This window comes from Macaca fascicularis, chromosome 1 (assembly GCF_037993035.2).
Source record: "Macaca fascicularis isolate 582-1 chromosome 1, T2T-MFA8v1.1".
Classification (NCBI taxonomy): Eukaryota; Metazoa; Chordata; class Mammalia; order Primates; family Cercopithecidae; genus Macaca; species Macaca fascicularis.
In genome coordinates this window covers 4,014,568-4,038,141 of record NC_088375.1, presented here as the reverse complement: position 1 = coordinate 4,038,141, position 23,574 = coordinate 4,014,568, and the positions used below count along the sequence as shown (strand labels likewise).

Sequence of the window (23,574 nt, the reverse complement as noted above, 5' to 3'; positions counted from 1 at the left end):
CAGGGGAAGCATGGACGAAGTCCCGCACTACCACAAACTATGCGGTTTAGTTTCCTGCATTTGGAGAAATCGCAGGGCTCAGCATACCTGGAGTGCAGGAGGTGAGCCTCACTCTGGGAAAACCATCTTCATGATCACGGTATCTCCCCTGCCAGGTAAGTATATTGTATGTCCTTTATCACAATTTAAAAAATACACCCACATATACATTTATCTATATCATCCATATCTATCTATATCATCGATATCTGTCATCAATATCTATCTATATCATCTGTATCTACATCTATATCTATATCATCTATCTCTAGCGCTCCTCCTCCATGGCTACTGGCCTGGTCTAGGCTGCCTTTATCTGTCATCCAGATGATTGCAATGACGTCCTTCCTGGTCTTTGCCTCCATAACTATGTTCCCAACATGTAGTCATAGTGATCTGAATAAAACATAAGTCAGATGTGTCACTGTTCTGCTCACAAGCCTCCATCTGGCCTCTTTCTTGGAGTAAAAGCCAAAGCACTTACCATGACCCCTTGGGGCTGTCCAGGCTGGCTGTCGAGATCCCTCTGGCATCACGTCTTACTGCTCTCCTCTGACTCTGCAGCCGCAGCGGCCCGTTGACTTCGCTGTTCCTCACGTAGACCACGCCGAGCGCACTGCTGCCTCGGGGCCTTTGTTCCCGGCATCCCCTCGGCTCTAAATGCTCTTCCACACAGCCTCCTGCCCAGGGCTCTCACTTCCTGCATGTCCCAGCTCAGATTTCCTCTTAGCAATGAACCTTCCCCAAATGCCCTAGGAAATAAGGATGCCCCCTGCCCCACCCCACACTCTCTGTCCTACCTGCCCTGCCCTTATCAATTCCTGTCTATTTCTGCTAGAGTGTAAGTTCCCGGAGGGCAGGTCTCCCTCCGTTTGGTTGGCTGCTGTATTTCTGACACCCAGAGCGGGGCCTTGCTCCTAGGCACTCCATATAGAGTTGCTGAATGAGTATATTGAGACTTCCGTTCCTTCAGGCAATAAATCGATCAGAAAGACAGACGCCACTGTAGGTATTTCAAGCGAGAAGAGATTTTTCTCTTTTTCTTGTGAATTTTTGTGGGTGCGTCACATGTGTGTGTATTTGTGGAGTCCAGGAGATGTTTGGTTCGGGCACGCCCTATGAAAGCACATCACGGAGAATGGGGTGTCCATCCCCTTAGGCATTTGTCCTTTGAGTTACAAACAACCCAGTTACACTATTTTAAAATGTACAGTTAAGTTATTATTGACTATAGTCACCCTGTTGTGCTATCAAATAGTAGGATTTCTTCATTCTTTTTAAAAAGAAAAATTTTTTTTTTTACCCATTACCATCCCCACCCCCCTAGTCCCCTTCCCAGCCTCTGGTAACCGTCCTCCTACGCTCTCTGCCTGTGAGTTCTATGATTTTAATTTTGAGAATATGTGATGTTCGTCTTTCTGTGCCTGGCTTATTTCACTGTATAGAATGATCTCCAGCTCCATTCATGTTGTGGCAAATGACTGGATCTCACTGTTTTTTATGGCTGAATAGTACTCCATTGCGCATATCTACCACATTTTCTTTATCCATTCATCTGTTCAGGAACACTTAGGTTACTTCCAAATCTTGGCTATTGTAAATAGTGCTGCAACAAACACAGCAGTGCAGACATATCTTCAATATACTGAGTTCCTTTCTTTCAGGTATATACCCAGCCATGGGATTGCTGGATCATACGGTAGCTCAACTATTAGTTTTCTGAGGAGCCTCCAAACTGTTCTCTACAGCGGTTGTGCTAATTTACATTCCCACCCACAGTGTACAAGGGTTCCCTTTTCTCTACATCCTCACCAGCATTTGTTATTGCCTGTCTTTTGGATGTAAGCCATTTTAACTGGGGTGACATGATATCTCATTGTAGTTTTTTGTGTTTTTTTTTGGAGACGGAGTCTTGCTCTGTTGCCCAGGCTGGAGTGCAGTGGTGCAATCTCAGCTCATTGCAACCCCTGGGTTCAAGTGATTCTCCTGTCTCAGCCTCCTGAGTGGCTGGGATTACAAGTGCATGCTGCCACACCCAGCTAATTTTTTTGTATTTTAGTAGAGACCAGGTTACACTGTGTTACCCAGGCTGGTCTCAAACTCCTGAGCTCAGGCAATCCACCTGCCTCAGCCTCCCAAAGTGCTGGGATTACAGGCATGAGCCACCGCGCCCAGCCCTCACTGCAGTTTTGATTTGCATTTATCTGATGGTCATGGTGTTGAGCACCTTTTCATGTGCCTGTTTGCCATTTGTATGTTTTCTTTTGAGAAATGACTCTTCAAATCTTTTGCCCATTTTTTGATCAGATTATTAGACTTTTTCCTATAGAGTTGTTTGAGCTCCTTATATATTCTGGTTATTAATCCCTTGTCAGATGGGTAGTTTGTAAATATTTTCTCCCATTCTGTGAGATGTCTCATCTCTTTGTTGATTGTATCCTTTGCTATGCAGAAGCTTTTTTACTTGATGTGATCCCATTTGTCCATTTTTGTTTTGGTTGCCTGTGCTTGCAAAGTATTGCTCAAGAAATTTTTGCCCAGACCAATGTCCTGGAGATTTTCCCCAATGTTTTCTTGTTTCACAGTTTTGTCAGAGGCATTTGAATCAGAGCAACTCCATCTTGAATAGGATCTTGGTAAAATGAGGCTGAGGCCTACTGGGCTGCATTCCCAGACAGTTAAGGCATTCTAAGTCACAGGATGAGACAGGAGGTCAGCACAAGACACAGGTCATAGAGACCTTGCTGATAAAACAGGTTGCAGTAAAGAAGCCGGCCAAATCCCACCAAAACCAAGATGGCGACGAGAGTGACCTCTGGTCGTCCTCACTGCTACACTCCCACCAGCGCCATGACAGTTTACAAATGCCATGGCAATGTCCGGAAGTTACCCTATGTGGTCTAAAAAGGGGAGGCATGAAGAATCCACCCCTTGTTTAGCACATCATCAAGAAATAACCATAAAAATGGGCAATGAGCAGCCTTGGGGCTGCTCTGTCTGTGGAGCAGCTTTTCTTTTATTTCTTCACTTTCTCAATAGACTTGCCTCCACTTTACTCTCTGGACTCTCCCTGAATTCTTTCTTGCACGAAATCCAAGAACCCTCTCTTGGAGTCTGGATCAAGACTCCTTTCTTGTAACAGTCCGAGGTCTTAGATTTAAGTCTTTAATCCATTTTGATTTGAATTTTGCATATGGTAGGAGATAGGGGTGTAGTTTCATTCTTCTGTGTATGGATATCCAGTTTTCCCAGCACCATCTTTTGAGACTGTCTTTTCCCCAATGTATGTTCTTGGCACCTTTGTCAAACGTGAGTTAACTGTAGGTGTGTGGATTTGCTTCTGGGTTCTCCATTCTGTTCCATTCGTCTATGTGTCCTTTTTTATGCCAGTATCATGCTGTTTTGGTTACTATAGCTCTGTAGTATAATTTGAAGTCAGGTAATGTGACTTCTCTGGTTTTCTTCTTTTATCAAGCAAGGAGAGATTTAGGGATCTAGGAATTAGGGTTTGCAAAATCACTGGAAGGGTAGACGTGCAAAGGCTCAGGAAAGCCATTCATTGCTCTCAGGCCAACCAACAGCTACAAGAAAAACAAGTTTTGGAACCTGCAGAAATCATTGCCAGGGTCACATTTGCCTGCAGTACCAAGGTGGGATTCAGTGGGGAAATGCTCAAATGCCAGGGCAAACTCATGCTTGCCATGTTTGCCACCTGTTGAAGGGGGAGCAGCAAGCCGGCTTGCCTCTCTTCTATCTTCCAAATAACACTCGAGTGCCTCTCAGTGGCCCAATCTAAGTTGGAATGCTCCTAGTTGTTATACGGGGAAATGTAATCCCCAGGCTTTCCACTCTCCAATACAGAGGTGGCACACCAGAGTGGAGAAGCAGCCGACGACCCAACAGAGGCAGGAAATGCCACCCTGTGTTCTCTTCTTGCTTTCCCCGCAGTTATCCTTTCTGGTGGAAAGAGACTCTCCAATGCAGATGAATTCCAAGGATTGAGGTCTGTCAGATTTCAGAGTCCACATGTGGAGGGAATGTCTACCTCAAATTAGCAAAAGGTAATGATTATAGCTTCAGTGTATTGAGCTGTATATGTGTCCAGTACTATTCTAAGCCTTTCATATAAATTACCTAATTTAGTCCTCACGAGGCAAGCATTATTATTCATCCTCATTTTATTTTATTTCGTTTCATTTTTTTTTTGTTTTGTTTTGAGACAGTCTCACTCTGTTGCCCAGGCTGGAGTGCAGTGGTGCAATCTTGGCTCACTGCAACCTCCGCCTCCTGGGTTCAAGCAATTCTCGTGCCTCAGCCTCCCAAGTAGCTGAGACTACAGGTGCCCGCCACCACACCCAGTTAATTTTGTATTTTTAGTAGAGATGGGGTTTCGCCATGTTGGCCAGGCTGGTCTCGAACTCCCGACCTCAGGTGATCCACCTGCCTCAGCCTCCCAAAGTGCTGGGATTACAGGCCTGAGCCACTGTGCCCGGCCTTCAGCCTCATTTCATAGATGAGGAAAGAGAAAGCTGAGGCTTAGGTGTCTTGCCCACGGTTGCATAGCTAGAAAGCTGTGGGGGCCACAGTTTCAACCCAGGTTTTCTGACTTTGGAGCCTGAGCTTCTAAACAGTAGATGACATTCCCCCTCCCCCACAAAGGAGTGGAAACACCAGTTCTGGGCATCTCAGCTACATGAGCATACATGAAGGAAAGGTTTTAAACGTCAATGTAAATTTGTCAATAACGTAAAAATAAAGATGACCTGAATGTAGTACTTGGGAGGTCAAAACAGAAGCCATGAGTGGGTCTCAGAAGTGTGTCGCTCTGGGTCAGGGAGTCCTGCAGCAGCAAAGTCGCTTGCTCACTGTGGCCTGGAGCGGGGTAAGTAGAGAGAAGCGTGGCTTGCAACTTGGAATTCTAACTCTTTCCTTGCCACACTAACTTCTTTGGTGGTGCTGGGCATATCATGTAGGCTTTTTGTACTTCGGGGCTTCTCGTAGTTCTAAGTGAAATAACGATGTTAACCTTATCCAGAGAAGAATATGGCGGAAGTCCTAATCACTTAGTGTAAATTATTCTGAAAACCAAACTGCTCACGCGGAATGCTCTCTGCTGGCAGAGAAGTGAATGTTGCACTAGAGGACCTTCCAAGTGTCATTTAAAATTCAACAGTGACAGGCTTGCCTCCAGTAACTAAGGAAGATGACTTCACAGTCTGCTAGATTTTACAGTCATTGTTTTTACCTTGAAAACTTGCCTACACTTTCTTAATTTTAATTAAAATCCATCACTCCTTCAAAACCTCCTAAACTAGGTATGTTTCTGTCTTTGTTATCACCCCTAGACATGGACTTCCTGAAAACAGTCTTGTTTTACCAGTTATTTTTATATTTTATACATATTCTAGTGGTTTCAGTCTTCACTTTGAGGCCATCCCTTCTAAGTTCTTTAATTACTGTGATCATACACTACATTTATCTTTCAGGCAATAAGATGTTCAGAACAGAGTGCAATATTTTAGATTAAGTTTCAGGCTGGGTGCAGTGTGTAATCCCAGCACTTTGGGAGGCCGAGGTGGATGGATCATGTGAGGTCAGGAGTTCAAGACCAGCCTGGCCAACATGGCAAAACCTCATCTCTACTAAAAATACAAAAATTAGCCAGGCATGGTGGTGCATGCCTGTAGCCCCAGCTACTTGGGAGGCTGAGGCGGGAGAATCGCTTGAATCTGGGTGGCAGAGGTTACAGTGAGCTGAGATTGTGCCACTGCACTCCAGCCTGGGCAACACAGTGAGATTCTGTCTCAAAAAAAAAAAAAAGTTTCAACTGAGCTATTTCACATAAAAGCAACACACTAGGATTCGTGATACATATTGAGTTCCTCCATATACCTGTAACCGGAGCCACACCCAGTGCTGTGCTGAGTGTTAGGGATGCAAAGATTAAGGACCTAGCTACTGGCCTCAAGGAACTTATAGTCAAATGGTTATAATACATAGATTTTTGAACCCTTAAATGGATGTCTCAAATCTTGAGTCAGAGCTCTGTAATTAACAATCATTTTGCACCTCAGCTTTGCACAGTGGGTTTAGAACTCTTCAGGAGTAATCAATTTAATAGAGAGAAAAGGGCAAATAAAAACACATATGGATAGCACATGCATGGCTATATTGTTAGTGATTAGGGAAGATCAGATTGCAGTCCCAGAGGGGCTGTGAAGATTGTCATGAATGAGTGGGACTGAGAGACGCTTCCTGTAGGAAGTGGGCCTGCCTTAATGTAGCAAAAGTTTACATTATTTCTGAGCATTAATTACGTAATTAATTTCATTAATAATGTAAATTATTTATTTACATAACTAATGTAAATTAAAGTTTACATTAACTACATGTAATTAATGTAAGTTAAAGTTTACATTAATTCTGTTATCTCTTGCCTGTCTTTAGGGAGAACTGCTTTATGTATTTATTAAAATTTTATTTCAAATTGAGGGGTACACAGGCATGCTTGTTGCATGGGTATATTGTACACTGGGTTTCTGGTGTACCCATTACCCAGAGAGTGAACATAATACCTGATGGGTAAATTTTCAACCCTTGCTCCCTTCAAATCCCTGCCCACCCCCTTTGGAGGCCCCCGTGTCCACTGTTTCCATCTTTATGTCCATGTGGAGTCACTGTTTTGCCTCCATTTACAAGTGAGAACATGCGGTTTTGATTTTCTGTCTCTGAGTTAGTTCCTTAGGATAATGGCCTCCAGCTCCATACATGTCACTGCGAAGGACATGATCTCATGCTCATGCTTTTTTATGGCTTTTTTTTTTTTTTAAGAGACAGTCTCACTCTGTTGATCAGGATGAAGTGCAGTGGCATGATCATAGCTCACTGCAGCCTCGAATTCCTGGGCTCAAGACATCATCGCACCTTAGCCTCCTGAGTAGCTGGGATGACAGATGTACACCATAACTAGCTAATTAAAAAAAAAAATTAGTTGGGCGCCATGGCTTATGCTATAATCCCAGCACTTTGGAAGGCCAAGGCGGGCAGATCACGAGGTCAGGAGATCGAGACCATCCTGGCTAACATGGTGAAACCCTGTCTCTACTAAAAATACAAAAATTAGCTGGGCGTGATGGTGGACACCTGTAGTCCCAGCTACTCAGGAGGCTGAGGCAAGAGAATCGCTTGAACCCTGGAGGCGGAGGTTGCAGTGAGCTGAGATTGCTCCACTGCACTCCAGCCTGGGTGACAGAGCAAGACTCTGTCTCAAAAAAAAAAAAAAAAAAAAATAGCAATGGGGTCTTACTATGTTGCCCAGGCTGATCTCAAATTCCTGGCCTCAAGCAATCCTCCTGCTTCGGCCTCCCAAAGTGTTGGGATTACAGGTGTGATGCACTGCACCCACAGCTTTCTAAATGTCTACCATGCAAAGTTGGGGTCATTGTCTCCTGAGTAGGAAGTTTGATGTTTCTGGCTTGCCTTTGTGCTTTTGATTTTCTCATACTCTTGAGACTCTGTATTTTCACACTTTATTTTCCCTTCTGCAGGAGTGTTGGCAACACCTCTCAATTTAGCTCATCCCCGCATTTTATCTGTTGCTTTTTATTCCCCCTTAGAGAACATTAAGATGAGCCCTAAGGCCAGAGCCGGGGACTGTGGGCCACATGTCACAATCTGTGGTCCAGAGCCTTTGGTTGTGTTTTCAATCCATGCGCCTGTGTTCTTCTGGGAGATGAGATTTGCTAAGATTCGCTATAGTGAAAGTTTTATCTAAGTACACATCTCTCACCTCTTTTGGGGCCTTTTCATCTGTGGAATAAGTGAAACGGTCCAAAGGTAATCAAGTGTGCAAGACAGCCTCGTCTCTCTAGGACCTGGCTCTTCCTTGCTCCTCATCCTCCTGGACCATTAGTGGGTTTTTTCCTTCTTTCTCTTAGGACATGGTCACAGCTGTCTGCAGCAGTGAAGCTGGACATGAGAGAGCACAGCTGAACCCGGGCTGTGGGCTGTTTCCTCTCACCTGTTCTTCACCTGTTCTTGCCCACTCAGAGCACTGAGGCCCCTGGGTTTTATTACTGCTGCTTTCATTGCCTGAGACACAGTCTTCATTGGGAGGGGCTTGAAAAGAACTCACTGGCAGGACCTAGTGCACAGCAGGCATTTAATAATGATTGGTCTTCGTCTCTCTGCAACCTGGCGAGTGGCATTGCACTCTGCAGCCTGCTGTTACATGCAGAGTCAGATTAGCTATGGCTAGTCACGGCTAGTCACGACTAGTCACAGCTAGTCATGGCCAGTCATGGCTAGTCACAGCTAGTCACGGCCAGTTATGACTAGTCACGGCTAGTCACGGCTAGTCATGGCTAGTCACGGCCAGTTACGACTAGTCACAGCTAGTCATGGCCAGTCACGGCTAGTCATGGCTAGTCATGGCCAGTCACGGCTAGTCATGGCTAGTCACGGCCAGTTACGACTAGTCACAGCTAGTCATGGCCAGTCACGGCTAGTCATGGCTAGTCATGGCCAGTTACGACTAGTCACGCTAGTAATGGCTAGTCACGGTTAGTCACAGCTAGTCACGGCCAGTTATGACTAGTCACACTAGTCACGGCTAGTTACAGCTAGTCATGGCTAGTCACAGCTAGTCAAGGCTAGTCATGGCTAGTCATTAGTCAAAGCTAGTCATGGCTAGTTATGGCTAGTTATAGCTAGTCAAAGCTAGTCATGGCTAGTCATGGCTAGTCACAGCTAGTTATGGCTAGTTACCTAGTCACGGCTAGTCATGGCTAGTCACGGCTAGTCCCATGACGGGATTCTCTGGGCACATCGTTCTTCTCCTGGGACTTGGTGTCCTCATCCTTCCTGTGGGGCGAGGAGGCTGCCTCCCTCACAGGTGGCTGTGAGAAATTATAAACTAATAAAGTGACTGCTTAGCAAATGGCTGAATGTCAGGGGCAATAGAAATGCTTCATTTCGTTTATTTGATAGTAGTTGGGTGGCCACATGAATGTTGCTGTGGAAACCATAACTCTTGAATTCCCTGACACGTACCTATGCTGTTGTTTTTAAATGAAGCTTTACACTTAAATCTTGTGATTTTTTTTTTAATATTAGAAAAGCAGCAGGAAGGATCACAACTTGATCTCCATCTCAGCCTTTCCATAGGAAACTGTGAGCTGCTACTGTCCCCACCCAGAAGCATCTACTGACCAGTTACTCTCAACTGATCCCTCTCTTTCTTCACCCAAGGTCATAGGTCTTCCATCTATCCATCCACCAGTCCACCCATCCATCCATCTGTCCACCCACTCTGTCCACCTGTCTGCTCACCCATCCACCTGTCCATCCATCCATCTGTCCACCCACCCATCTGTCCACCTGTCTGTCCACCCATGCATCCATCCATCCATCCATCCATTCATCCATCCATCCATCCATCCATCATCCGTCTAGATACACTGCATTTCCAACTCATGAGTTGAATGGGCCCCATGTGAGTAGATCAGAACTGTCGATTTTCTAGTGAAACTTTAGAATTGAAAGGACTTCCTTGTGTGATGGAGACGTGATGGCAGATCCTGTGCAGCTGATGAGATGAAGGGGGAAGTGGGAAAGGGAGCATTTGCAGCAGTGATGGTGGAGGCTTTAGCAATTCCCTGCTGGTGCCCAGCCTCAGGCAGCACACAGCTGTGAGATGACAGTCAAGGCTAGAGGGCAACAACAGCACTGCTTAGAAAAATGGGTCTTGATTCTAAGCCTTCATTGGAGGAATCCTGGAATCCCACACCCCAGCAAGTCCCTCTCTCCCCTGAGCAGGTCCTCAGGTTGCTTCTGTAGTGTCTACCATGGTCTTTGAAGCCCTTCTCCGGGCTGTGTGTGCTTCTCTGCCCACCACCCTTACGGCTGACTCTGGTGGCCATCACTCCCGCAGCTGCTCCCATTCCTCCTGCACCTGCTGCGGCTCATATGGCTTAGGTGGAGACAGCCCATGCCTTTCTCCTAGCTATAGCGACTTTGTTCTGGCAGTTCTTTACAGAGTTCTGAATATCACAACTTTTTATTTATTTATTTATTTATTTATTTATTTATTTATTTATTAAGCACACATTCTCAGTTCATTTTCTTTAATGGCTCTTCTATTCCAACAGCAATCAGCCAGTGTCTTTTCATGGTCCTCCCAGTGCTGGGGTTCCCTCTCCCAAGACGACATGCAGCTAGACCCCATGGGGACTCCAGCTGGACATGCTGGGACTCCTGAAGTGGGCACACAGGCTAACTCTCTCTCTGGGACTTTTGCTTCAGAGGGAAAAGACAATTGGATTATTGTGGCCATATCTTTTCTTTTTTAAATGTAAGTTCTGGGATACATGTCAGAACGTGCAGGTTTGTTACACAGGTATACATGCGCCATGGTGGTTTGCTGCACCCATCAACCCGTCATCTGGGTTTTAAGCTCCACATGCATTCAATATTTGTCCTAATGCTCTCCTTTACCTTGCCCCCATCCCCGACAGGCCCCGGTGTGTGATGTTCACCTCCTTGTGTCCATGTGTTCTCATTGTTCAACTTCCCACTTATGAGTGAGGACATGCGGTGTTTGGTTTTCTGTTCCTGTGTTAGTTTGCTGAGAATGATGGTTTCCAGCTTCATCCATGTCCCTGCAAAAGACATGAGTGCATTCTTTTTTATGGCTGCATAGTATTCCATGGTGTATATGTGTATTGTGGCCATATCTTTTCTAAATCAAATGCATCATCTACCTCCCACTTTTCTTGTTGTTGGAAATGGTATTTCATCTCTCTTGCCCAGCTCATGCCTGAAAATCACCTTGCCTTCTCTGCACATCAGTTTAGTCTCCAAGCCTAGCTGATTGAGTGCCGAGAGCTCTGAAATCGATCCCTAATTTCCAACCCCTCCTTTACCTCTCCCATCACTTTCTAAAAACAGCATTATTGATGTATTTTACATATGATAAAACCCACCCTATTCAAGTGCACAGTTCAATATTTTTTAGTAAATTTACTGAGTGCTGCAGCCATCACCATAAATCAGTTTCAGAACATTTTCATCATCCCAATGAAGATCCCATTTACAATTAATCCCTGTTCCTATCCCCAGTTCCAGGCAACCACCAAGCTACCTTCTGTCTCTACAGATTTGCCTTCTGAACATTTCATATAGATGAAATCACACATTACGTCATCTCTCATGTCTGGTTTCTTTTAGTTAGCATGATACTTTTAGATTCATTTGTGTTGTGGTGTGTATCAGTATTTCATCCCTTTTTATTGCCCAGTAATACTCTATTTTTGGATACACCACGTTTTGTCCATCCATCAGCTGAGGCACGTTTTGCTTCTTTTTGACTATCTATAAATAATGCCACTATGAACTTTCGTGGGCAAGTCTGTGTGTGAATGTGAACATACGCTTTTATTTCTCTTGGGATAGATACTTAGGAATGAAGTTGATGGACGGTACAGTGATTTTATGTTTAACTTTTTGAGAAACTGCCAAAGTGTTCTCCAGCGCAGCGCACCATATGACGTTCCCACCAGCAACGCATGAGGGCTCCCGTGTCTCCACATCCTCAACCATCTTGTCATTGCCTGTCTTTTTGATTACAGTCGTTCTAGTGGGTATGAAGTGGTGTCCTTTGTATTTTTAATTTTCATTTCTCTCATGATTAATGACGTGGAGCCTCGTTCCACGTGCTTATTAGCCCCACACAGAGCTTCTTTGATGAAATATCTGTCCATGTCTCTCACCCACTTTTTGATTAGGTTGTTTGTTTTCTAATTATGGAATTGTAAGGCCCTCCCACCCCATCACTTTTTTTTTTTTTTTTTTTTTGAGACAGGGTCTCACTCTCCTGTCCAGGCTGGAGTGCAGTGGCACCAGCACGGCTCACTGCAGCCTCGACCTCCTGGGCTCAAGTGATCCTCCCGCCTCAATCCCTCAAGTAGTTGGGAATACAGGCGCGTGCCACCACAACTGGCTAATTTTTTAGTTTTGTGGAGACACGGTTCTCACTATGTTGTCCAGGCTGGTCTCAAACTCCTGGGCTCAAGCAATTCTCCTGCCTGTAATTTGAGTGCTGTTTAAAAAGTGTTAAATAAAAATGTTTCCAGGCACCCCCCCCACCCACCCGCCAAGCGAATGATATCCTAGTCTAGTTCTCTTATGAATTCATTGGAACAGTCATCAATCATATAGGTAGTGGGGTTTTTTATTCTTTATTTTAACTTTCATTTTTGGTTCGGGGTGCATGTGCAGGTTTGTCACATAGGTAACCTTGTGTCATGAGGGTTTGTTGTACCAATTATCTCGTCACCCAGGTACTAAGCCTAGTATCCGATAGTTATTTTTTCTGATCTTCTCCCTCTTCCCATCCTCCACCCTCAATTAGGCCCAGTTTTGTTTTATTCTAAGTCCTGGACTTCCACAGCTTTTTACCTTTTTATGCCCCACCTGCTACCCACATCTTCCAGCTCAGATCCTAAGCTGTGTGTGGTTCCTGCTTGAGGACCAAGGAAGGGTTTATGTTTCTCCCTGGCACACTCCTTGGCTTTGCCTTTGAGAGAGAGAGAGAGAGAGAGAGAGAGAGAGAGAGAGAGAGAGTTTTTATCTGTTGCCCAGGAAGCACAGTGGCGCAAACATAGCTCACTGTAGCCTTGAACTCCTGGCTCCCTCTTACTCTGTTGCCCAGGCTGAAGTGCAGTAGCATGATCTCAACTCACTGCAGCCTCTGCCTCTGGGGTTCGAGTGATTCTCCTGCCTCATCCTCCCAAGTAGCTGGGACTACAGGTGCACGTCACCACACCTAATTTTTTTTTTTTTTTTTTTTTTTTTGAGACGGTGTCTCGCTGTCACCCAGGCTGGAGTGCAGTGGCGCGATCTCGGCTCACTGCAAGCTCCACCTCCTGGGTTCACGCCATTCTCCTGCCTCAGCCTCCTGAGTAGCTGAGACTACAGGTGCCTGCTACCACACCCAGTTAATTTTTTTTTGTATTTTTAGTAGAGACGGGGTTTCACCATGTTAGCCAGGATGGTCTCGATCTCCTGGCCTTGTGATCCGCCCGCCTCGGCTTGCCAAAGTGCTGGGACTACAGGCGTGAGCCATCACGCCAGGCCAATTTTTGTATTTTTAGTAGAGACGGCGTTTCACCATGTTGGCCAGGCTGGTCTCGAACTCCTGACCTCAAGTGATCCTCCTGCCTCGGCCTCTCGAAGTATTGGGATTACAGGTATGATCCACTGTGCCCAGCCTGATTTTTTGTATCCTGGCTTTGGCTAGGCATGCAGCTGTGTGTGTGCAATGTGTGCATGTTGCTCATGTTGTGTATGTGTGTGTGTGTCTGGATGCTTTGTGGGCACACCCATCCTTTATCCTCTAGCTCCTTGTGATTCCTTTCTGACAAACTGAAACTTGCTTTAACTTCCTTTTAAAGTAATCTTTTTCTCATAATAATATTAAATTCGTCTTAGAAAACAGAATTAGAGGCTGGTCATGGTGGCTGATGCCTGTAATCCCAGCACTTTGGTAGGCTGAGGTGGGAGGAGGATCACTTGAGGCCAAGTGTTTGAGACTATCCTGGGCAACATAGCAAGATGCTGTCTGTATAAAAAAATATAAAATAATTAGCCAGGCATGGTGGTGTGTGCCTGTAGCCCAGCAACTAGAGGTTGCCAGCTGCTTGGGAGGCTGAAGAAGGAGGATCACTTGAGCCCAGGAGTTCAAGGCTATCGTGAGCTATGCTTGTGCCACTACACTCCATGCTGGGCAACAGAGTAAGATCCTGTCTCAAAAAAAGTAAAAAGAAAACAGAATTAGAATTAGCAACTCCCCACAAAGAATTGTTATGCTTTTAATATTTTGGTGTTAAAATCTAATCTTTTTTTCCTGATATGCATGTAATTATCTTTTGGTTTACTGAATTATCATCATATTGTATATACTTTACTTTTTAACTTAACACTACTATATAATCAATATCTTTGCATTCCATTATTCTTTCATGAGCATTTGTAAGGGCTGCAGGGTATTCCACTGTCTGACTAGACTGTAAGTTGTTCATTTTTTTTAAGAAATGGGGACTCAGTATGTTGGCCAGACTGGAGTGTTGTGGCGCCAGCATAGCTCACTGCAGCCTTGAACTCCTGGGTTCAAAACATCCTCCAGCCTCAGCCTCCTGAGTAGCTGGGACCACAGGTGTGTGCCACTGTACCTGGCCTAGACTGTGAGTTATTAAACCCATCCCCACTGTTGTGCATTTAGGCTGTTTTACTCCCCTTCGCCATTATAAACAGCGCTACATTGGATGCTGTGATCCCTTTGCAAAGCAGGTTACTTCTGTGGAATTGGCAGCACAGGTCGAGGTTGTGAGCATCTGGACCCCAAGGTCAGTGGGCTGAGCACACACTGTCTGACCCTCCTCACTCTTTCTAATCTTCTTACAGTCTTTTAAAATCTTTTTAAAGTTTTCTTCGCCAACCCCAAAACAAAATAAAATTAACAACCAAAAGAAATTTGTCACTCTGACTACACAAATTTGGTTCATATCTTTTCTCTATATATACCTTCATCATCTGAACTTTCAATTTCAGACTGAAATCAAGGCTTGGAATTTAGCATGGAAGGAATTTATAAGGCTGAAATGATTAATGATTGAAATGATATTTCAAGAGTGGAAACCCTTTCTCAGCTTGCAGGATAACAACCGTCCTCTTGTACCACAATAAGGACCAAGCACACAGATTCATGTTATCAGCTTGCTGATGGCTCTCTAGCGGCCCCCGCATGATCATATGGTCCTCAGAACACCAGAAGATCATATGCAAATATTGACTGCATATTCATCAAGATACCACATGGCCAGGGTAAGCTGCTTTAATTATCCTTCAAGGAGAAACACAGCCGTCTCTAGCACATGCACTCCGCTGGCTCTGTTGGCATGTTGGTGCCTGAATTGATATGGAAATTATTTCAAAAACAAAATATTAAAGAGGAGTGAAATCTGCTATATTGTACATTCAACTTAGCAATTAGAAGTTGCCAGTCTTTTTTTTTTTTTTTTAAACAGTCTTGCTCTGTCCTCCAGGCTGGAGTTCAATGATGCAATCTTGGCTCACTGGAACCTCTGCCTCCCAGGTTCAAATGATCCTCCCCTCAGCCTCCCAAGTAGCTGGGATTACAGGCACCCACCACCACACCCAGTTTTTTTTTGTATTTTTTGTAAAGATGAGGTCTCATTATATTGCCTAGGCTGGTCTTGAACTCCTGGGCTCAAAGAGTCCACCTGCCTTGGCCTCCCAAAAGTGCTGGGATTACAGGTGTGAGTCACCGCAGCTGGCTGGTTTTTAATTTCTGATTTATACTTTCAGACTTTCAAAAACATAATGATATAATATATTTTAGCTATAAAATTTATGATCTATTCACCCCGAGGTATAAATAAGGGGAAAGCTAAGTTGCATTCTCTGAGATATGAAAGTCCCGTGAGGCATTCCCAAAGAAGTTATGTCCGTTTAATAATTAAGCAACAAGGACTATGGGATAACAATTTCATTCTTAGCCAGGTAATGGACTTTAGCTTTCTTTGCACTTGGTACTCATGGATACACCAGAAAGATACACTTTTCACCCAGGGATATCAATGGAATCAATACACTGATGTTCATAGACGCTCTTGGCGACCAGGCGCGGTGGCTCACGCCTGTAATCCCAGGACTTTGGGAGGCCGAGGTGGGCAGATCAGTTGAGGTCAGGAGTTCAAGACTGGCCTGGCCAACATGGTGAAACCCCATCTCTACTAAAAATACAAAGATTAGGCAGGCGTGGTGGTGCATGCCTGTAGTTCCAGCTACTCGGGAGGCTGAGGCACAAGAATCACTTGAACCCGAGAGGTGGAGGTTGCAATAAGCCGAGATCTTGCCACTGCATTCCAGCCTGGGGAACAGAGTGAGACTCCGTCTCAAAAAAAAGCTCTTGGCTTTTGTAAGCCAGTATATAATTTTTTCATTCTTAAAGTGTCTTTTCGCACCTAAATCTTGAAGTAATACTGTTAGCATCCTCAAATGTGAAGAATAAATACATGTATATTTATAATCTATATCATTCATCTATGAGTAAAGATTTCAGTTGCAACACTGAAATTCCTCAGTCTAATAGAGAATAAAATTATAGCTACAGGCTGCTAACTCATAGAAAGAAAACCCTTGAAACAACAAGAATTCCAAAAGCCCAAGGTAGATCTAAAAAAGCCACCGTTAAAACTAGAATTAGGGAGTATCTTATGTATGACATTGAATTTCCCAAAGAAAATCTTATAGACTGACAACAACAATAACAAACCTATTTAAGCGCCCTGGAGGATGGCCAGAAGCAGGCAGAGACTGGAAGGGGTTCAAAGATCTAATCCTTAAAAGAAGGGTTATGTGGCCCTTCTTCCAGTCTGCTGAGCACTGTGACTAGACCACAAGAAACAAGCCACTCGTATGGGTTTGAGCGTTCCGTGGTGAAGTTCAGGGCTGTCAGAGTAGCTGGAGACGGGGAAGGAGAATCCAGGAAAGGAGAGAGCCACACTGAGGCAGTCCTGAAATCCACTAACATTTCCCTCAAATCTGGCTGATAGATTTGAACTCTGAACATCCAGAAGAGCTGCAGGAAGGCGAGAGAAGACAGAAACTGCATGGTGAAGGAGCTGAGCAGAGACTGCAAGTGCTGTCCAGAGCACAAAGCAGAGCTTGGAGTCTGAGTTCCAAGTCAGAGGGGACTGGCAAAGCCCTTAGGCTTTCCACTGAAGCTGCAGAAGGGCGGCGCCTCAGGGCTAAAGAACAATCCCAGGACTAAGGGATTTTCCTTAGATCTAAGGGCAAAAGCCAGTTAGAACCACTCAAAGAAAGCAAAAAACCAAGCCTCTTCAAGTTCAGGGTGACCCAGCGGTAACTTACTTGCCTGCTAGAACAAAAATCAATACTCCTCAAGGAAGAGAATAGAATCTAGCATCTCTATGATGTAGCATCTACAGTATTCAATATACAGTTAACATTTATTGAATATGAAAAGAAACAGGAAAATATGATTCAGTCGGTAGAAAAATCAGTTACTAGAAAGCGACCCCAAATGAGTCAGAGGTTGGAATTCTGACAAGAACTTTAAATATGCTACTATAACTATGTTTAAGGATTTAAAGGGGGGAGAAACAGAGAAATGGAAACACACACACACACACGCACACACAATTTTTGGATCAGCTGCATCAGCTTAACAGTGGATTGGAGGCAGCTGAAGCAAAGGTTGGTGAACTTAATAAAGGAGCAATAGAAATGATTCAGTCTGTAAAGAGGTAAAAATGGAAATAATGAACAGAGTTTCAATAACCTATAAGACAATATCAAGCACTGTAATAACAAACATGTAATTGGTGTCTCAGAAGGAGAGGAAAAAGAGAGAACAGGGCGGAAAAAAATATTTGAATAAATAGTGGCTGAAAATCCCCCAAATTTGGTAAAAAACTTACAGATCAATTTATAGATCCTAGAAATTCAGCAAACCCTAACCAGGATAAATACAAAAAGTAACACATATAGAAATATTATAGTCAAATTACTCAAAATCAGAGGCAAAGAAAGAATCTTCAAAGAACTCAGAGAAAAAAAGACACATTACCTACAGGAGAATGTCCATATGAATCACTGCTGACCTCTCATCAGAAACAAGGAAGGCCAAAAAGCAATGAATGACATCCTCAGAGGGTTGAAAGAAAAACAACTGTCAATCAGGAATTCTACATCTAGTTAAACTATTCTTCAAACACAAAAGTGAAACAGACATTTTCAGACAAGCAGCATCTGAGAGAATATGTTGCCAGGAGACCCTCGCTATAAGAAACACTAAAAGAAATGACCCAGTTAGAAACCTGGCTCTAAAGGCTAAATAAATAAATAAATAAATAAAGAGTCCCAGACATGATAAAACCGGGTAAATATAAAAAACTTAAAATTTTCTAGTGTCACTGAAAGGCAACAGATTGTTTAAAGTAAAATTGATAAGATTGTATTGTGGGTTTTATAATGCATGTAGATGGAAAATATATCAAATTAGTAGCACAAAGTCAGAAGGTAAGATGGAGTGGCTGCAAGTTACATTTTAGGTGAAGCGGCGCCGTGTTAACTGTAAGTAGCCTATGAAATGTTAAAGATTCATATTATAGGCCGGGTATGGTGGTTTCATGCCATAATTCCAGCACTTTGGAAGGTGGAGGTGGGAAGACAGCTTGAACTCAGGAGCTTGAGACCAGCCTTGGCAACACAGGGAAACCTCGTCTCTACTTAAAAAAAATTAGCCCGATGTGGTGGTGTGCACCTGTAGTCCCAGCTACTAGGGAGGCTGAGGAGAGAGGATCCTCTGAGCCTGGGAGATGGAGGCTGCCGTCAGCCATAATAGCGCCACTGCACTCTAGCCCAGGCAACAGAGTGAGCTCCTGCCTAAAAAAAAAAAAAAAAAAAAAAAAAAATCCATATTATAATCATGAGAGCTAAAAAGCCAACAGAGAGGTGAAACTGGAACACTGAAAAGTTATTCAATTAACAAAAAAAGGCACGAGAGACAGAAGAATGAAACAGAGTACAGACAGAAAACAGACCCATACTAGCAACAACATGAAACTCAAAAACCTGTGTTAAGTTTAAAAAGCCAAACCCAAAAGAGTCCATGCTGTACGCATTCTATGAATTAAAACCTTCCAGATCAGTCCAGAACAGTAGTTTCTTAGGAGAGGTGGGGATTGCCTGGGAAAAGGCAGATAACCTTCAAGAGGGACAGGAATTTATAGATGTTGATTGAGGTGGCGGCCTACGCAGAGTACACGTTTATCAAAATTCATAGAACTGAACAATTAAAATGTGTGCATTTCATCTTATGTATATACATTTTACATAAACATCAATTTTTGAAAGCTTCTTAAAAACTCTTGCAGAGCCTCCGGTTGTAAACTTGGATCAACAGAGGGCGCTCGGAGCCCACCAAAGAAGCTCTGGGCCCCCAGCTACTTAGAGATGCAAACCAGAGCAGCTCTGGGCTCCCGGGTCTCCAAGGTGGATCGCGCAGCTCCCCAACACTCCCCCCTCGACGCCCCACCTTGCCCACCCGCGGCCTCGCCGGCTCGTTTCTACCACACGCTGCTTTTTGGCTGATAAGCGGCGCGTGGCCAATGGCGATGATGTGTTCCGCGGAACCTACGCGGAATACAGATGCGGGTGGGAGCTGGGGCGTGCTGCCTGGAGGTGTACCTGTCCCCTAAGGTCCCCTATTGATAGCATCGCTTTTAAATTGGAAGTGGGAACGTAATGGAAACGTCCACTCTGTTCTTGACATCTTCATTTTGACCTTTTTACCTCGCTTTGGTGGCTGCGAAATATTCCCACGCAGGAGCTGGAGCCGGGGAGGAGGGGGGCAGAGCACGAGAGGCACAGAAGAAATTCTCCCCGAGGAAGGCAGAGTGGGGGTGTGGCCCCAGGCTTCCAGAACCCCGAACCTTTGTCTTCCTGCCCCCTCCTGCCTCGTCCACAGCTCAGAAGGAAGCCAGCGACCAGAAAGCCCTGAACGTCCTTCGCGCTCTCGCCCACCCCCGGGCTGGGGCTCCCCGCGGGCACGGAGATGCCATTACACCCCACGTGATCCCCACGCCGGGCCGGTCCTTCCAGGGGCGTCTCGCGGGGTGTTAATTAAAGGTCACAACAAAACAGACCTGCTGGCTCACCAGAAGTAATGTCCTCCCGGGAAATGAAAAATGACACCCCAGAGCAGCCACGTGTGGAGCCTGGCGTACGCCGGCTTCCTGCGCTCCTGGGCGCTGCTCCGGGGGACTGGGGGGGGCGATCGGAGAGGGAGCGATGACGGGGTGCTCCGGAGACCCCGCGGGGCCCAGGCGCAGGAAGAAACGGGCGGCGGGGGGCGAGGGGGCTGATCCCCCGCAAGGAGAGGCCAAGGCCGGCTCGCGCCACACCCCCTCTCCAGGCCAGAGTCGTCCGCGTGCAGCGCGGCGAAGCCCTCAGTTTCCCCTGCCCGGCAGCGGCCCGCTGGGTCCCCAGGCTCACCTGTCCCAGTCCCGGGCGGCTTAGTCCGTCACAGACCGGGGCTCGGGCGGGCGGGGGACCAAGGGCCCTAGTCCGGCGGCTGCGGTCGGGGAGGGTGGCCCCCGGCCGGCCCGGGGTCGGTAGGGCCATTCCAGAAAAGGTTTGCCGGGCAGGTCTCCGAGAACAAAGGGCGGGGGGAGGACCCGGCATGTTTGTGGACTTGTTTGTGACTCAATCCCTTCTGCACGGCGTTTCAAAGACAGACCTGCAAGCCTTGTCAGGAAGAGAAAGAACTTGAGGGCGGGGGAGGCTGGGGCGCCGCATTTCCGTCCAGCCGCGCTCGCTCGCGCGGCCCCTGAGCTCCAGGCTCGCGCAGCGGCGTTTCATTAGAGCCCCGGGCCCGGGCGGCGCGCCAGGAACTTCCCCGCACGCAGCGAGAGCGACGAGCCCCCGCCCCCGCCCCGGCCCGGCTCCAGGCCTCGCACTGTCAGGCACGAGCGCCGCCACATAAAATGGATCCCGGCCGGCGCGGCGAGGGCGGCAGGTTCCCGAGGCTCCTCCGCGCCGCGCCCGGGCGCACACGCGCGCTCTGACCGCCGACCGCTCCCGGGCCCTGCGGAGCCGCCCCTCTCCCGGCCCTCGCGCAACTGTCAGGCGAAACGGGCCGGCGGATATTGGCTCGGCGACACGCCGAGGCTCCTCCCCGAGTCTGGATCTTTATATTTTGGGAGAATTTCTTTGAACTCAGTTACCAAGCTCGGTGAAGGAGACAAGTTCCCACCGCCGACTCGGCTGGGCTCGGCTCGCCCAGCCCATCTTCCCGCGGCGGCCGCGAGCCCCGATCGTATCCCTCCCTGCCCTCGTGGGGGAGCACGGACCGACTTGCCTTAAGAAAATGCCAGTGCTGTGGTTGTGACCGTGACAAGAGAACGTGCAGCTGGAGCAGGCAGACGGGGATGAGGAAAAGCATGCTTTGAAGAGAAGAATAAACCCGCGACCCCAACCCTTTCTGCACGTTGGTGCTATTACTTGTGGGGTCCGTTTGCTCTCGTTCCCTCCCGCCCCACCGCGGAAGAAACCTTGCCTTGAGGGCTGAGAGCCAGCCCCCTGCAGCCGGGCGACGCTTCTGGGTCGGAGGACCTTCGGATGTAGCGTTGGTGGAACCTTCAGATACTCTCCTCTGGAAAAGCCACCATGAATTCGGTAGCTGGGAATAAAGAGAGGCTTGCGGTCTCCACCAGGGGCAAGAAATACGGGGTAAGTAGTGACGGTACGACGCGGAGGCGCGTTACCAGACCCATCTCGGCGGGGGTCCCCCTTTCCCCGGGATCGTGCGGCCCCGGCCCCGAGCTCTCCCCGCTGCAGAGGCGCCCCCGGGGCTGGCGGGGCTGTGAGTGCGCGGAGGCGGGTCTGCCGCGGGGACGCCCGCACACTCGCCTCGCTCTCGGAATTTTTTCAGTCCTCTCGTTCCTTCCTTTCCCCGCACTCGTAACTTTTGCGGCATTCCTGCGCTTCTAGGCGGAGTGAAGCCGAAGGGGAGGGTTTCCCATGAATGCTTGGCCGTACCTCGGATCGTTTAGTTGGAGCCGGGAGAGCCTCTCGTTTACCTGCAGTATCCGGAGAGTTGGACCCCGTAGGAATAAAAACCCTGAAATCACAGCCCTCCCCCTACCCCCCCATAGGGTCTTCCAGGATTTCGTTCCTGGGGTATTGCTGGAATAGGTGCCGGCTTCAGAAGCGTGGGGCACTGAACCTGTGGGTCTCCCCGGCCTTGCAGAAGCCGTGGAGACCGCCCCGAGCGAGTCCTCGTCCTGACCCCAGGAGGAGGCCACCCGGGACCAGCGCAGGGGTCACCCGGGCGGCGGGGACTCACTTAAGGACAATTAACGAGACAGATGGAGGGCGATTTGGCCGCAGGGCTTGGAGAGGTCCCCAACCAGCTCCCATGGGCGGTTCGAGCGGGTACTTGGTGGCGCACGTCTGACCCAGCTCCTGGGCGCTGCAGCCCGCCGCCTTGCGGCCCTTGATACCGGCGTGTCTTCCCCGCAGGTGAATGAAGTCTGCTCGCCCACCAAGCCCGCAGCGCCCTTCTCCCCGGAAAGCTGGTACCGCAAAGCATACGAGGAGTCGCGGGCCGGGAGCCGGCCCACTCCTGAGGGCGCGGGCTCAGCGCTCGGCTCCTCGGGGACCCCGTCTCCCGGCTCGGGCACCTCGTCCCCGAGCTCCTTCACCGGCTCCCCGGGACCCGCCTCCCCCGGCATCGGCACTAGTTCGCCGGGTTCCCTGGGCGGCTCGCCCGGCTTCGGCACCGGCTCCCCGGGCTCCGGCAGCGGCGGCGGCTCCTCCCCCGGCTCGGACCGCGGCGTCTGGTGCGAGAACTGCAACGCCCGCCTGGTGGAGCTCAAGAGGCAGGCCCTGAAGCTGCTCCTCCCGGGGCCCTTCCCGGGCAAGGTGAGCGCCGCGCGGGGCTGGCTGGGGAGGCGCCGGGAGGGCGGGGCCGGGCCGCCACCCACAGCAGCTGCCCAGTCCGCCGCGACCTTGCGCCCCGGGTCCACGCGAGGGTCCCCGGCGGCGCTGGGGCTGCTCCACACCTCATGGGGCTCTGGCACGCGGGGCGACCCATGCACCTTCCTCAGCCAGGCCGCCCGGGGGCAGGAGGGCCGAGTCCCGAGCGCGAAGGGGCGCCCGTGGCCACAGGCCTCACGGCCCACGGGGGAGACCCCCAGGTGGTCTCTCCTGCCGCCCCCTCCCAGCTCTCCCTGGCGACTGCAGGCTGCGCTGTCGATGTTTCTCCCCACCCCCACCTGTGATCCTTTACAAAAATGTCAGCGGGAGTGTAAAAGCAAGCTGATGCTTGGAGCTGGCATTTCCCACTGCCTGTTTGTGGTCCATCCTTTCCGTGATTGCAGAAACAGAAACATACTCGAAAGCCAGCATTTCCCCCTTGTCAGTCTGCGTGTATGACTGGGGAAGATCCAGAAGCCGGTAGCTCCTCGGAGCAGTGCTCCCTCCTGGCCTGCTCCTGCGCCAAGCACACTGGTTCCTCCATAGCAACCCTGCCCGCGGTGTGTGACTGGCGGGAGCCCCCAGAGGGTAACAATGCAATTGTATTTGCACTGTTGGGTCCATGTACTATCAAATGATAATATTTACTCTTCCACTTCAAAGAGTTTTTATCAGTGGTTAGAGAGCAATATCAAGGAAATAGAGTGGATTGCTGTGAAGGTTTTTGACACTGTTGGTTCAACGTCAATTTCTGTTTATTATTTCCGTGACTTTAGAAATGAAATACTGTGATTTCCAGTAGGCGTTTAGGAATGACCGCATCTGCTGGCCTCATCTGCGTATGCAGATACACACGTTGATGTTTTCATAGGCAAGGGTTAAATTCAACAAATGCCCACAGATGCTGTGAAATTTAAAATGGGGAAAATGACCACCAGGAGAATTGGTTTT

At 47.8% G+C, this 23,574-nt stretch overlaps 2 protein-coding genes and 1 non-coding gene across 8 annotated transcripts in view; 1 reads left to right on the top strand and 2 right to left on the bottom strand.

The window, feature by feature from the left end:
- Window positions 1-163, bottom strand: LOC123570638 (U1 spliceosomal RNA). Its single transcript, XR_006694919.3, has one exon. It is a non-coding gene; the product is annotated as a U1 spliceosomal RNA (small nuclear RNA).
- Window positions 164-10,093: 9,930 nt separating this feature from the next.
- On the bottom strand, window positions 10,094-22,486 carry LOC141409729 (uncharacterized). Of its 6 annotated transcripts, none has more exons than XM_074033462.1 (6): window positions 21,992-22,486; window positions 21,416-21,725; window positions 20,140-21,325; window positions 12,496-12,613; window positions 10,534-10,697; window positions 10,094-10,335 (listed from the first exon to the last, which is right to left on the bottom strand). In XM_074033462.1, exons 2-3 carry the CDS (start codon window positions 21,620-21,622, stop codon window positions 20,867-20,869), a joined length of 666 nt encoding a protein of 221 aa, XP_073889563.1. In that variant the 5' UTR covers window positions 21,623-21,725; window positions 21,992-22,486; the 3' UTR covers window positions 10,094-10,335; window positions 10,534-10,697; window positions 12,496-12,613; window positions 20,140-20,866. The 6 variants fall into 6 exon arrangements, with proteins under 6 accessions (XP_073889563.1, XP_073889652.1, XP_073889610.1 ...); XM_074033551.1 differs by having other exon boundaries at window positions 10,575-10,697; XM_074033509.1 differs by lacking the exon at window positions 12,496-12,613.
- Window positions 20,865-23,574, top strand: part of KIF26B (kinesin family member 26B) — a 561,334-nt gene continuing 558,624 nt past the window's right edge. The window contains exons 1-2 of the mRNA XM_005539602.5: window positions 20,865-21,375; window positions 22,168-22,569. Of these exons, the coding sequence (XP_005539659.3) occupies window positions 21,313-21,375; window positions 22,168-22,569 (465 nt within the window). The 5' untranslated portion in view covers window positions 20,865-21,312. The remainder of the gene's footprint in view (window positions 21,376-22,167; window positions 22,570-23,574) is intronic.

Excerpts from the sequence above, each read along its gene's own strand:
- LOC141409729 (XM_074033586.1), bottom strand. The coding sequence starts at position 20,328 with ATGCCGGGTCCTCCCCCCGCCCTTTGTTCTCGGAGACCTGCCCGGCAA. Across the intron at positions 10,698-19,790 it reads TACTTCTGGTGAGCCAGCAG|GGACATGGATGAAGCTGGAA; the intron begins GTCTGTTTTGTT and ends TGTCTTTTGCAG. Across the intron at positions 10,336-10,574 it reads GAACACATGGACACAAGGAG|CAAAAGTCCCAGAGAGAGAG; the intron begins GTGAACATCACA and ends TTCCCTCTGAAG.